General features: G+C 32.2%; 1 protein-coding gene across 1 annotated transcript; it reads left to right on the forward strand.

The window, feature by feature from the left end:
- Positions 1-1,523: 1,523 nt before the first annotated feature.
- LOC143085297 (toll-like receptor 4) lies at positions 1,524-6,548 on the forward strand. The gene is made up of 2 exons (XM_076261564.1): positions 1,524-1,627; positions 3,308-6,548. Exon 2 carries the CDS (start codon positions 3,312-3,314, stop codon positions 5,820-5,822), a length of 2,511 nt encoding a protein of 836 aa, XP_076117679.1. The 5' UTR covers positions 1,524-1,627; positions 3,308-3,311; the 3' UTR covers positions 5,823-6,548.
- The last annotated feature ends 8,326 nt before the right edge of the window (positions 6,549-14,874 follow it).

Consider the following 14,874-nt stretch of genomic DNA (forward strand, 5'->3'; position numbering starts at 1 on the left):
TTATAGTCGATATGTTTTCCACGGTTTTAGTTTGTTAGCCGGATTTGTTTTTGCTTAATTGAATCTTTACTATTGTACATCGGTATTCTACATTGCCTTCATATAAGATGCCTTTATTTGATACAAACAGAATGGAACTTTAAAATTCTTAAGATATTGATCCTGATATGCTTTACGATAGCTTAATTATAAATCTTACTTCCTAAGACACAAAAACATATTTACCTTGTAATCATTGAAAATGATATGACAATCAGTTATTTTGCTTCTCGAGAACTACTAGCAATGTAAGAAAGAAAGTGTACAATTCACAATTCAAAATATAACTTTTCCAAAACTCCGCTTAAAATGAGTTTCTCAAACTCGAAGGCTAAAATAATATTGATCCGTATTTACCTTAAGAGAAAAGAGTTATTGTTTTATTGTTCTGGAGTCACCGGTTATAACTGCGATTATTTACTGTATATTCTGAAAATATTGAGATGTTTTTATTATAGCGAAAACTGCGACAGGGTTATAAATGCAATAATTCACACTCACAATCGCACTTTAACCCCAAATTGGAAAGGGATTAATAGAAGTTGCAAAACTTGTTTCCCAATCCACTATAAATAAATATGTTTAAACTAACCCCAAATAAAAAAAATGCAATATTTAAATGCACGCAATAATTCCCTAATTTACAGGTAGGTATATGTTCTGAAAAGAAAAAGACAAAACAAAACACGATGCAAATAGTTATCAAAGGTACCAGGATTATAATTTACTACGCCAGACGCGCGTTTCGTCTACATAAGAGTAATCAGTGACGTTCATATCAAAATATTTATAAAGCCAAACAAGTACAAAGTTGAACAGCATTGAGGATCCAAAATTCTCAAGGAATTTTGAAACAAGGAAAAAGATAAATCTTTCTCCTTGTTTAAAACGACTAGGTACTGATTGAGACAAATTTAACATGCACGCTTCCAACATTGGAAATATTTCTTAAGCAATACAGATAATGTTTTTGAATAATGGGTTCAAGTTTCCCGCCAATCAAATATTTGAATTATTTTTGTCAGTCTAAACATTTTACTATGTAAAGCCGTATACATGAGAGGGGTTCGGTGTGTCGGAAACTCTGTATTTTTTAATCTAAAAACGCCAAAATCAAAGAAAATAAGACCGGTTCCTTTTAACTGTAGCCAAACAGCACACAATTCAGCTTCTTCGGAAAGTTATACTTGCAGCAATATCTGTTATCAACAAATCTATAATGAATTTCATTTCTAGTAAGAATAAAAAGGATTTAAGTCTTTTGTTGAGTATAACTAGCAGTTACTAACAATTTTAAGTACAAATGACTTTTCATTCTTTATAAAATTGAAGAGATAGGTGTGCATATTCTATTAGAATTGAATTTATTCAAAATTGATTTGAGTTTGTTTGGTATTCAATTCTTGGATTAAAAATTAATATTTGCGACGTAGATTTAAAAGATCTATATTTATCGAAGGAGGAAGTTATATTGTAATGGATGTACAGGTAGTTTCATCACACAAACTGTTTGTCTTGCACAAAAGTTTCTTTGTTATACGGAATTGTTTTTTAAAAGTATTTGTTTTTATTTTATCTTTTTCACGAGGTAAGTTAATATTGAACAATTCAAAAGAAATTAAATACTATTGTTGAAAGCAGGTATTTAGTCAACTTTGTATCTATTATCTCTTTATGACGAGTTTATTTGATGCATTTAGAATATCCTAACGGGAGAGATTCTGCTTGATTTTATAATGATAAAGACATAATCTTTTAATTCGTTTGATTGTCGCCTAGGTCTGGCATGTCAGTAACTGCTAGTAGTTCTTTGTTGCATCATTGTTACCTATTATGAGATCTGACTGGGACCTTAATTTAAGGTAGATCACAAGTATATATTTTTTGAGACAGAATTTTTTCATAATTTGCCAAAATGAAGATTTTACTATGCTCTTTTCAAAAATTTAATAAAAAGTATGGGTCACCGTGCTATATTCTTGTTGTTGATGTGTTGTGATCTTTTTAGGTGAAAAAGTTAATCAAAATAACATATGGGATATATTCCTGACTAATTATACCTGTTGGTTTATTATACATTAGATAAAGGTCAATGGGAGGATTGAGATATTACGAACTGTATAACCCTGCTACATTTGTGCACCTGTCTGAAGTAAGCACCCTCTAGCCTCTGTTATTCAGTATACTGGCATTTTATGCGACTTTCATACGAGCTTTCATACAAGTGACAGGTTTAGCTAGCTATACAACTAGGTTTTAGGTGTCATACCACCAATTACTCCCTCAAATTTAGAACGTATGTGAAAGTAGGCCTACTCGGACAAAAATAGTGCATTTGATGTCATTGTTCACCTAAACTAACCAACAAATTTGCAGAAATGAAAGTTTTGTTGAAAGAGAAATATATTAAGACCATTTTGAGCCAAAATTTACCTGTCTATGAGTTTGCATTAAAAATTGAGGATTAATGCGCTCCATAGTATACTAATTTAAGATTTCCAGAAAACCAGGGGTTATTTTTAGTGGTACCTCCTTTCGGAAGCTCTCTGCTTTCTTATATGATTTTGAATGTATGTTAAAAATTGGCATGCAGAAAGGTGACACCAGGATATACCTAGTTTCTATGAAGTTAAACTTAAGGTAAAATATTTAGAAATCTGTGAAAATTGCAAAATTTGGTTGAACAGATAGGGACTTTTAATTGGTGGTATGACACCTTTAACCCGCCATTTTCTACATAATAACACGTATGTGCCAAAGAAGAATATTACGGCTATTTTGCATTCGTTCGATTTTAATGACGGGCTTTCCGTTTTGAGTTCTGTATTTTTGTTGTTTAACTTTTTGTTAATTTTTAATTTTGATATTGATATCTGTTTGGGAGTTTAGTGTATCGTCCATTTTAGCTTAACTTGTATAGATTTTTGTTTATGGACAAGCGGAAGCCCGCCTCCAGGTGCGGGTTTTTCTTGCCGTGTTGAAAACACATTGGTGGCCTAAGGCTGTTTTCCGCTGTATGGTCGGGCTGTGTTCTATTTGACACATTCCCCGTTTATTCTCAATTTTATTCGAAAAAATTAGAAATTTGGAAAATAGTAACATACATTTTTTTCTGTATCAAAACTCCTTTAACAGTGTTAGAATAATCAAAGACCATAATTAAAGCAGAACTATTTTAAATATGATTTTACATTGAACTACTTTTGAATATGTTGAAAGTGCCCTTATTTCCCTCCCCTTTAAATCAATATATAAACTTTTATTTCAGGAATATGGTAATCATACAGCTGTTCCATTTACTTGTATGTTTTGTTTTGATGATAGGAGTTAAATGTCATTTGAAAACCAAATGCAGCTTTAGCCATGCATGTCGATGTAAAACATCCCTATCGAAATTCGTAGAGGTCGATTGTTCAAACTCGAAACTTAAGAATATACCCAAACTACCAAGAAATGTAAGCAGTGTTGATCTAAGTAACAATGATATACATAACATACCGGAACATCATTTTAAAGACAACGGTATTTTATCTGAAATAAACCTTTCAGTCAATAGATTACATACTCTCAAAAAAGAAATGTTTTTTGGACTGAAAAATGTTGGAAAGCTACATATGAACAATAACAACATTACTGAAACAACGAACGATTCGTTTTCATATTTACAAAGACTATCATATTTAGATGTTAAGAAGAACAATATTAGCTGGAACAATTACAACGTTACATTTCCTCAATCTTTGCTCACATTGAAAATTGATTATAATGCGTCGCATGAAAACCTACCTAAAATATCTCATTTAGAGACTCTAGACGTCTCTGGATCATCTGGGCAATGTAGCATACACACCGTGAAACCAGATACGTTTAGATCTGTACCAACTATAAATGAGTTAGATATATCTGCGTGCAAAGTGAATTATGTTCACAATGGTTCTTTTAGTTTCATGAAAAATTTATCAATTCTAGACGTTTCTTTTAACACATGTCTAAGGTTTGATGGTTTAGAAAATGTGACAATTGATCTTCCATTCACTTCGATTAAAATTCTGAAATTTAACAAAATTCACAAAACATTTCAAATGAATACGAAAATTCTGAAACAGCATTTGTTGCATTTAAATTATACAAACTTAGAAGAACTGCATGGCGATAGCAATAGAATTCAACTCATAGAAGAAGGAACTATACAACAACTTCCAGCTTCCATTCGAAAACTTTTTGTTTCCGACAATGAATTTTCGTATGGACAATATATTTTAGATTTTATAACTACGCAAATTGAATTTGTAAATGCGTCGTTTTTATTCAATTCGCGAAGAGATAAAGAACGAGAAGAAAAATGCGGGCGTCCTGATGAATCATCTTGTAATAAAGTCTTTAAACCAAATTATGCATTTGATGAGACAATATCCCGATTCAGCACTGCCGGGAGATTACTGCCACTTCCTCGAAAACTGAAAAAAGTTCTTTACAAAGACTGCTTTCTTCGATATGATATACAACAGTATACAATTTCCGAAAACATAGTGGAATATGTAGATTTGAGTTATAATATTTTCTATTCGTGGATAGGTCCACTTCTTACATTTGACCATCTTCAATTGCTAGATTTGTCTAATAACATATGTTCGAATGTGTCAAAGGTATTTTTTCAAAGCTTCCCAAATCTAACAGAGTTACTGATACAAAATAATCTACTTGGCTTTGTACTTCCGGATGACACTGAAGGGGAGATAATGCAACATATGCCAGCCCTTCAATTTGTGAATTTGGCAGAAAATAGAATTCCCAGTTTACCGTATAATTTTTTTAAGTCTCATACAAATTTGAAAGACATTAAATTAGGAGGAAATATGATGGATAATATTACCTTCCAAATTAACCACATGAAACAATTATCAAGTCTCGATCTTTCTAACAATAGAATTTCTAGTTTAGATGAACATGCTCGTGGTAATTTAGAAGAGGTATACAAAGTGAAAAACAATTTTTCAATTGATATAAGTGGGAATCCATTAAAATGTAGTTGTGATACAATAGAATTTATTAAGTGGATGTCAACAACAAAAGTCAAGATTCTAAATAAACGCGAAACCGCATGCTTGACGTCTCGTGGGGACCAAGAATCATTATTAAAACCAAATAGAATTTTTGAAAAGCTTCAAATTGAATGTTCGTCGTATTCATCTTTGATTGAAGGTACAGTAGCATCATTGGTCGTTTTCGTGTTTGTGCTAATTTGGGGCATATGTTACCGCAATAGGTGGCGCTTACGATATATGTATTACATGGTGAAAAATAAATATCAAGTGCAAAATAAAGGAAACCTCGACAATGATAGCCAGTATGAATACGATGCTTTTATATCCTACGATAACAATGATAGATTTTTCGTTCATGACAAACTTTTGCCTTGTCTGGAACGGGAAGCTGGGTTTAAGCTTTGTATCCACAAAAGAGATTTTCTACCTGGAAATGACATTGCAGCAAACATCACATCTGCAATTCACAACAGCCGAAAAGTGGTTATTGTTATGTCCCATAATTATCTGGATTCGTATTGGTGTATGTTTGAATACAACATGGCGAAAGTGGAAAGTATTTATTCTAGAAATAAGGAAAACATATTATTTTTAGTATTTCTAGAGCAAATGACAGCAAAGGATTTACCAATGATGGTTTTGGAGCTAGTTCAATCCCACTCTTACATCGAGTACCCAAACGATGAATTTGGTGATGCAGTGTTTTGGAATAAATTAAAGGAAGTTTTATCGCAGTAACCATTTTTTTTTGTTTTCCCACGATTAACTGAAATACTAAATATATACATTGTGTAAGGCATACTTACATGTGAATATTATTTTAAACTTAAATTCACATTAGCTATTTTTGAATTTAGTTAGAGTGTAGGATACTCAAGTAGTCTGATTGAATTTAAAAAAAAATAAATGTTCGAAGTCTTTTAGCCAATTTGAATATGCACTAAGCTTATTGAAAGTCTCTTTCTTTAAATCACAACGATAACAAAAGAGAATCGGAGATATCAAAGAGAGATTTGAAAAGGATATCCTTGAAAGCGTTAGTTTAAATATAACCAAATATTCTTATTTATGTTTTTGGGTTATTAGTATTTTATGATATTTCAGTGATTTGCTACCCTGAAGGTTCATAAATCAATAATAATTTTCTTTCATTATATTTGAATGCTTTTTTTTAATTCTTATTTATTAGTCGCAGCTGCATGATTTTTTTTATATGATAGTCAATTAAAAGCCCATCAGAGCTTATGTTTTATATGTTTCTATGTATATATATGCCGATTTTGGATGAAATGTACTTACTCAATTCCTTACATGTAGAGGTAATAAATATTCGCATTTGATATGATATACTATGAATTCATTATTTTCGATTGATATCAATTTTAGTGATTTTATTTGTATCAATTCATGACGGATTAAACTGTTCAACGAGATTGAAATTTAATAAAGGATTGTAAGCAATTATTTGGAAAACAACTCAATCAGCACTCAATGTAACAAACATATGTTTTTCATCAATCCACAAAGAAAAGATCTTAATAATTCAATGAACACTTAATGTGACAACCTCTAAATACTGATATCAATAATATTATTGGCAAGTACTGATTGTTGGAATGATTAATGTATCCATTATTGAAAACTTGATGTTTACAAAAGTTTATGTTACTAAATCTACCTTCTTTTGAATTTAAAATGAAAGTTTTATAGTTTAGATGTCATGTCAATAAATTAGACTCCAGAATTGACTTATAAAAAAAATGCGGTATGATTGCCAATGAGACCACTCTCTGCAAGAGACAAAATGACACAGACATTAATAACTATCGGTCACCGTAACGGGGTGTCAGCTATGAAAGGCCCCGAAATTAAAATGCAAAACATTTCAAACTAAAAACTAACGGCTGAATTAATGTTCAAAAAATGAACGAAAAATAAATGTGTACTACATGAACAAACGACAACCACTGAATCACAGGCGTCTGACTTGGGATCGGCACATACATACAGAATATGGCAGGGTTAAACATATTATGTTTACTTGAACAGTATATTTGTAATATTGAATTTGTGTGCACTGCTTTATGCATATATGTGCATCACTCATTTTTCATTTTACTCTCAAAATATAGGTGTACAGATATTACTAAGCGATATACGTATACAATATATAAAAGTATAGTGTCCGCGTACCATCTTTATCGAGCGAACATTTATATTTAAATTCTTATTCACGTTACAGATTATTTAGAATGACAAAGAAAAGGGATTTTCAACTTTATTGGACGTTACACTACTGCAGAATATACCATGCGTCTATGTTTAGAGAAATTATCTGTTCGCGTTTTTCCGTGTGACAAGCGATCTTATAAACTTCGTCGTCAGGTTTAAGTTGATATGGCAAATGGTTTTTAGTTTAAAGCCTCTTGTTAGTCAACTTTAATTACACGGATAAAACATAACCAATCCGAAGCAGTTTATTTTGAGCTTAACTCGGTGAATTGTGGTTTGTCCTCAACACCTAAACATTGTCATTTGTAAAAGTCTTTATTTGCATGTATTTTAAATCTTGTTTTGGTGACATGCAATCGATAGTCAATGTAGGCCTTGTGCAGGTTATGTGTACACACAATTAGACTTTTAGTACGTTATTTGTTGTAGGAATATTAAAGACAGAAACATCTATTGATAAAAACGATTAGAATAAAACTATGCATCAAGTTATATACTAATTGATATATCACAAACTTAATTATGGGTCTTAACAATACACGCTTGCTATTTCTCAGAGGGGAAATAAATTTGAATTTTGAGTGGAATAATGGAGAGGGGTTGGGTAAGGGGATTTTTTTTCGCAAATTGAATGTTTATTTTACAACTGTTGATGGTGCGGATTATTAATTTCCCAAAACACTAATTTTCGCTTGTGCACATAACCATATCTTGCATGGTCCTTTATTTTGAAGGACAGTGTATTCATATCTATTCTGTTATAAGCAATATCGTTTTTACCTTTTTACATTTATCAAAAGGCCAGACTAATTATATACAAAGTGTTTTATGCACAAATGTCAAACACGGAATGTCAAATTTTTATCCAAATAGTAACTCCGGTTTATCTCAAAACTTTCAATATGGAAACATTATTCACTTTACAATATGAACTAAAAATTGAGTGGACTCTCAAACGAACGGAATTAATTAATTCATAACAGCAGAACCATGCGTAGAACCAATTTAATAGCATGTGCAGGATTTTTTTTATTGGAAGACACGCATGTAAAGATACATGTAACTTGAAACCATGATCTTACATGTTAAACAGTATCAAAACATTGAAATGCGTGGTGATAGAGGTAAAAGTTACAAACAAATCAATCTTTCGAGGAATAGCTAGTCTTTGACAGGTCAACACTATAAAACTAAAGCGATGAGATTGCCCCGAACACATAATTTAATAGTGTATATCATTTTATTGACTATCCAATTTACCACACATTTATAACCACTGGTGTTTCAAGGGGGCTTTCAACTAATCGGTCGGAACTTATGTTTAACATGCATAAGCACAGACGATTGAAGATGCGTATGACAAGGAGGACTCATGTTATAATTATTATTACTGATTTCTAATCACCTGCTAGTAGAGGTCGGTCATTTAACAACGTATCAGCCGTATCATAAACGTTGACGTATACGCATCTGCAAATATGCCAAAAACTATTATTAGAATAACTACATTTTCATATTTTGCAATTGCCATCATCGAAGATATACTTTCATATCGACAACGCAAAAAACGACATTTTTCATGTGTTTAAAGTCTGTTTAACAAAATAATCAACGGGTCTGTCGCACTATTTACCGGTGTAATCCAACACACCTGTCTATAGATGGACTTGTCTATGTAAATCGAACCGATTAAACCCCACCCAATTAAGTAAATAAAACTAGGAAATTTTGATGGCTTCTTGTTTTACATGTATTGTGAAAGAGAGTTCATCAACTAGTTTTTATCTTATGTAAATTTATTAGTTTCATAATTTTTATGTTTGATCAATTTGTGACATAACCTTATCTTGAGATAATAAATGCAGCTACCACGAATCGGGAACTCAAAAATAGTTTATATATTATTCAAACATAAACTCGACTATTCGTAAAGGCACCTAACTCCAGAATGCAAATATTGTAGCTGCTGATTTTAGTATGTATATTAAAATTTTACATGTTAAGATAACAAAATGCATTAAACAAAAATCAGGCTTGATGGAATGGTTTTAAGTCAATTAGAATGTTTTAAAATGATTGTCATCAACATCTTTTTTTTTGATATTATAACTATTACCCTCAAGTATATATTTCCTACCCTCGTCTAATCATGTTGCCTAGATGTCCCTTCACAAGAGGTCATAGTACATACATATTGCATGTGTGTACAACGTAATCACCAATTGCATGAATTATCAAAGTATTGCGAAATAGAAAAAAGGGTATAAATATACTGTTTACAGATAAAGAACAATGCCCAGAATAAAGTTATCATGAATATAAAGAATAGTAAAATAAAAATAAAAAAGATGTGCGAAAAACAAAATACAGAAATGATGGACCTTAAAAAACATACCTTCAGGTGCAACTGCTTTTAATTTGAAGTATAAATTATCAATAAAGCGAGTCAGATCCTTCGTTCCCAAAACTTCTTGTGAGCGAGTCAATTCTCGTTATATTTCAAAACGTGTTCATTAGTTTGGGAAATCTAATATGTAGTTGTAATACCATAACAGTACAGTGTGATAGCGGATGAGTCGATACTAATATAATGTTCAAATACGAGTTCACATGACGGGGTGAGTGAGCTAATTCTCCTTCACCAAAAGTTCCCTACTCAGTAATTTTAGCATCAACAGAAATTAAATGCAAGTTGTGAGAGCGGGTTAAACATGAAAGTCTTTCAGAATACGAGTTCATACAACGGGAATGGTCGAGCCATTCACCAAAAGTTCTGTAGTCCAAGTTGTAAACGCATCAACAGAAATAATTGTCAGTTGTGAAGACAACGCCACAAATGTCTTTCGGGATACGAAATCACACAACGAGTGTAAGCTAGCCAATTATAATTCTCCAAAAATTCTATAGGTTGCACTTTGTAAATACAGCTGTTTCTCAAAACACGCCTCTTTTGGGGAGAACTTGAATATTTATAGAAAATTAATTTTGTTTACATACTGGTTCCCAGTTATGCTCTCTGTGTTTCATCTCACAGAGACATAACTTGGGAATGTTACCAGTAAATAAACATGTGCATATAGTTTACATTGAAATCTGTGGTAACCTTTCATTCGAGGTAGGGGTAGTTAAGAAAAGTAGTGTTAGTTTAAACTCTGAAAAGTTCAGGGCATATAAGCGTTGAAAATATGCTGGACAGCCCTATATTTTGACCTTTGAAAAAAATTGTGGTGCATATGAACTTTCAATTCTAGGATAATATTTTTAAAGTTTAAAAGTTGTACAGTTTTAGTCGTAAAAAGAGTTTCTATGGGGAATTGCATTGTCAATATTTACAGAAATGCACCCTTTAGCCAGTAGGTAAGCAACAACAGAAATTATCAGTTGTCGGAGCTGGAGAGTCCATAAATGTCTTTCAAAATACGCAACGAGGGCGAGGGAGCAATGCACCAAAAGATTTCTTGCCCAAGCTGTTACGCATCAACAGAATCAATTGTCATTTTTTGAGCGGGCAAGGCGATAAATATCTTTCAAAAAATGAGTTCGAACATTCATGAACTAATACTATATATAGTAACAATGTTCAGCCATTATTCATTTACCCGTAAGTGTTTTAAATGTTATTGAAAATATTTTACTTAGAACGTGGCGATAAGTGAATATCCAAGCACGTGTTCATACAACAGGGGTGAGCGAGTCATTCTCAAAAAGTTGTACTGTCCAAGCTGTTGAGCATGAATAGAAATCAAGTGGAAGTGGTAGAGCGGGCGAGGCAATAAATGTCTTTCAAAATACGAGTTCATACAACGTTGGAGAGCAAGTCAATTCTCATTCACCAAACGTTTTCTTGACCAAGTTATTTTGTATGAATAGAAATGAATAAGAGAGGGCGAGGGAATAGCTGTATTGCAAAATGCGAGTAAATACAAAGGAAGTTAGTCAGTTGTTAGAGGGAATAGTTACAGAAAAAAATGCAATTTTTAAACTCTCGGTGTTTTTTTAAACTCTACTACACTAAATTATTCCTCTCTTGACAAGTACAGTTGTTTGTACACTCTGTACAACATTTACAGGACGGACACTGACAGAGCTGCAAATTGCATTATTTGCATTTCTTGTACATGTATCTGTGGTGTATCCTTTATAGTTATCTACAGTCAATAAATTTACAATTTGACGAGTGGTACACTTTCTGTTGGTGCTTTTATGACATTGCTTATACATTTGCCGGTGGTTTTAAGTCACAAAGTGAAATTGTTATATAAATTTAAGCTGAATTTATTTCTGCCATCTCCAGCCCATCTGTCAGCTTCATGCCTATCGGACAACACTGATTTCGGAAATCCGATATGTATTTTAAGGTTTATGTCCCTAAATGTCCCGTCCGATACCTAATGCGACAATTACATTTAAACAGCAGATTCTGCTGTATTTACGTTAAAACTATTTCAGGCTGCGTTCTTTGGAGTCTTCGGATGTACTCTTTTGGAACATTTCAACCAACAGGTTACTTGCCTTGTTTTCTTGATTTCCACATGCATGTAATTCAAGGCCCTTTAAACACAAGACCAAATAGGACACTCTATCAATTGACCTTTAAATGACCTACAGTAAACTACGATTTTCTATGAAATTATCCTGTTTTTACCTTAAATGAATCAATGCTCCCTTTTAGTGAAATTTCAAGATCTGTACTGTCCCTTTTCTTATTTCAATGAAGATTTTTGGTCTGTCTGGCGCCTTGAATACAAAAGCTGTGAAATCATCTGTCAACTACAACGTTTCCATGATGTCGATGCCATTATGGGTGCACTGAAAAAGCTTTCCAGTTCATGCAACTGTTGAGATTCTGTCCGAGAATCTTTCCCATTCCGTAATACCGTGTGCCTCGTTCTCACATATCATACACGAACGGGACTGTCCAATACTTCAAAGGAAAACCTTCCTCCAGAAGAGGTTTAGTACGGATTCAGGTGAAGCGAATATGACTTAAATTCTCCATCAGAATTTCATCTAAAAAAATATGTTTAAATGCACTTCAAACAGTTAAGTATAACACGGCAGATGTATAAAACAATTTCAGATGAAAAAGATAGATTAGGTTTTATCATGCAGTAACAATTGACAACTAAAAGTGTTCGGCGAAAAGTGCTTTATTATAACAATTCAATCATATATAGTTATATCAAACATGGTATCAATAAACTACAACAAACAAAGTGTCAATATGAAGCACATTAACCATTGTTGGTAATAATAAGTGAGAGGTTTAGCGCTATAAAACTAGGTTTAATCAACCATTTTCTACATTTGAAAATGCCTGTACCAAGTAAGGAATATGACAGTTGTTGTCCATTCGTTTTTGATGTCATTTGATTTTGCCATTTGATAATTAGGGACTTTCCGATTTGATTTTCCTCTGAGTTCAGTATTTTTGTGATTTTACAATATATAAAGAAGAAAAACAAATCAATTAGATAATGAAAAGTAGCTGTAACATGTTTTTCTTACTAGAACAGCATTACACAACCTGGATGAAGTATCGAGGAAAGGCAACCCTCACAAGGCGTTATCAATTACTAGGTACAATGAGAGCTACTTCCCATTGTACGCACTTGGCAACTTATAGTGTTTGGCGGAAGATGTTTTTCAATATAATAATGGAATCAAATATAGTTATACCAAATATGGTATGAATAAGCTACAATGAACAAAATGTCAATATACATCAACGGTACCCCTCATGAAATCGTCAAACCGAGGGGACAAACAAATTTATATAAGATACAACATACAAAAAAAAAATAAAAAATATAATAATACACCGGCGCACATACACTTAAACTGACAATAGATCAAATTATCCATGGCTGAAGTAACTCGATCCATATATATCAACACTGGCTTCTGATTCGAGCGTCATTTACAGCTCTGTTGTGAACGCATAGCGCTTCTGGCGTACATAATTGCAATCCTTGTATCCATGAAGAGTTTATTCTTATTTTCCTCGAAGTAACATAATATTTCCTGTGAACCTTGCCCGAGATAGTGATTTTTATTCTTTTAGTACTAGGTAAATATGAGAAAAAGAAAACACGCATTTCACAATTTAACATATAACATTTCAAACATTCCACAACATTGTATTTAACAATTATTTGTAATCAGTTTCACGAACTCAAAGGTACACATACTATTGATCAAGTTAGTTTTCTATTGTTATTGAGTGACTGGTTATAACTGCTATTATTCATGTTTAATTTGAAAAAAATAGTAGGAACTAAATACCGATTTTATTTATTATCCTCCTTTTCAATAATTAGGTATTATTTGGGTCACTGTTTGCATGCACGTTTTTCATTCTAAGAATATAATTAAAGCAGTATAAATAGTTCAAAAAATGGCTTTAACCTTCCCTCAAAGCAAGACTCAAACTCTTGGGATCCACATTTTACTATGTAAATAGGTAATGGTATCAATGTAAATGAACCTCTCTATATTGTTTTTTAATTACGTCAAAATCGACGAAATAAAACTGATCTACTATCTAAATAGCCAAAAGTACATAATCTAACTTCTCTTTTTGTTCTTACTACTATCCTCTTTTAACAGGATATGACTAAATTTCTTGTATTTTAAGAATAAAAGAATAAGAATTTTATCATGGAACAACGAAAGATGTTTATTCAAAATCTTTTATTAAAAAGGTTTCAGTAGAAAATTCATTTACATTTTACAGCTTTTGCACATTCAATTGGAAATACATATCGTACTAGTATTAGCAATTGACTATTTTCATATTACCGACGTTTGAGTCCGGATTATATAATTTTTCGACAGATTACCTTTTCTGTGGTTGGACATCAAGATACTCGGTCAAGTAAAAGCAACCTAAATAAGTAAAATCAAACACATGATCGGTGTCATTTGAGGGGAAAGTCTTCCGATGATATTGTCATGCAAAATAAACGTTAAGCAGTAAATACCCAAAATTGAACCGATTGAAAGCTTGGGTTAACATCTTTAGATTGCTCTTACCAGGATGTCCAATTACATAAAATCAGTCGACAAATTATACAATCCGGAGTCAAAAGTCGGTTATATAAAAATATTCTATTGAACTATTCTTTTTTGTTTGTATTTAAGTCTTGTATTCAAATTTGACATTCGAGACTAAAATCTTTACAATCGATGTTAAATATGAGGAAGTTTTAATGGGATCGCTGCACATAGTTTGAAATAATGAATGTTTTGACTAGAAAAGGAGTTTTTCCTATGTTAAGTTTTGATTTATGAACTCTTACACGAGGTAAGTACATTTTAGATTTCCGAATTATTAATTTACTGTATTGTCCAAACCATAGCGATTCAATAGTTGGAAGCTTGATATGAACTAAGTCAACCTTGTACGTAGAATAAATAAAGATAAATTCCAAGAGCTATCCTGCATGATCTCGGAATAAGCATATTAAAATTGTAATTTCTAACGTATTACACAGAAAATTTTAAGGAATATAATATCTTTATTTCTCTTATGCATCGTCAGCATACAAATATAATC

The sequence above is a fragment of the Mytilus galloprovincialis genome, chromosome 8, assembly GCF_965363235.1.
Source record: "Mytilus galloprovincialis chromosome 8, xbMytGall1.hap1.1, whole genome shotgun sequence".
Taxonomy (NCBI): Eukaryota; Metazoa; Mollusca; class Bivalvia; order Mytilida; family Mytilidae; genus Mytilus; species Mytilus galloprovincialis.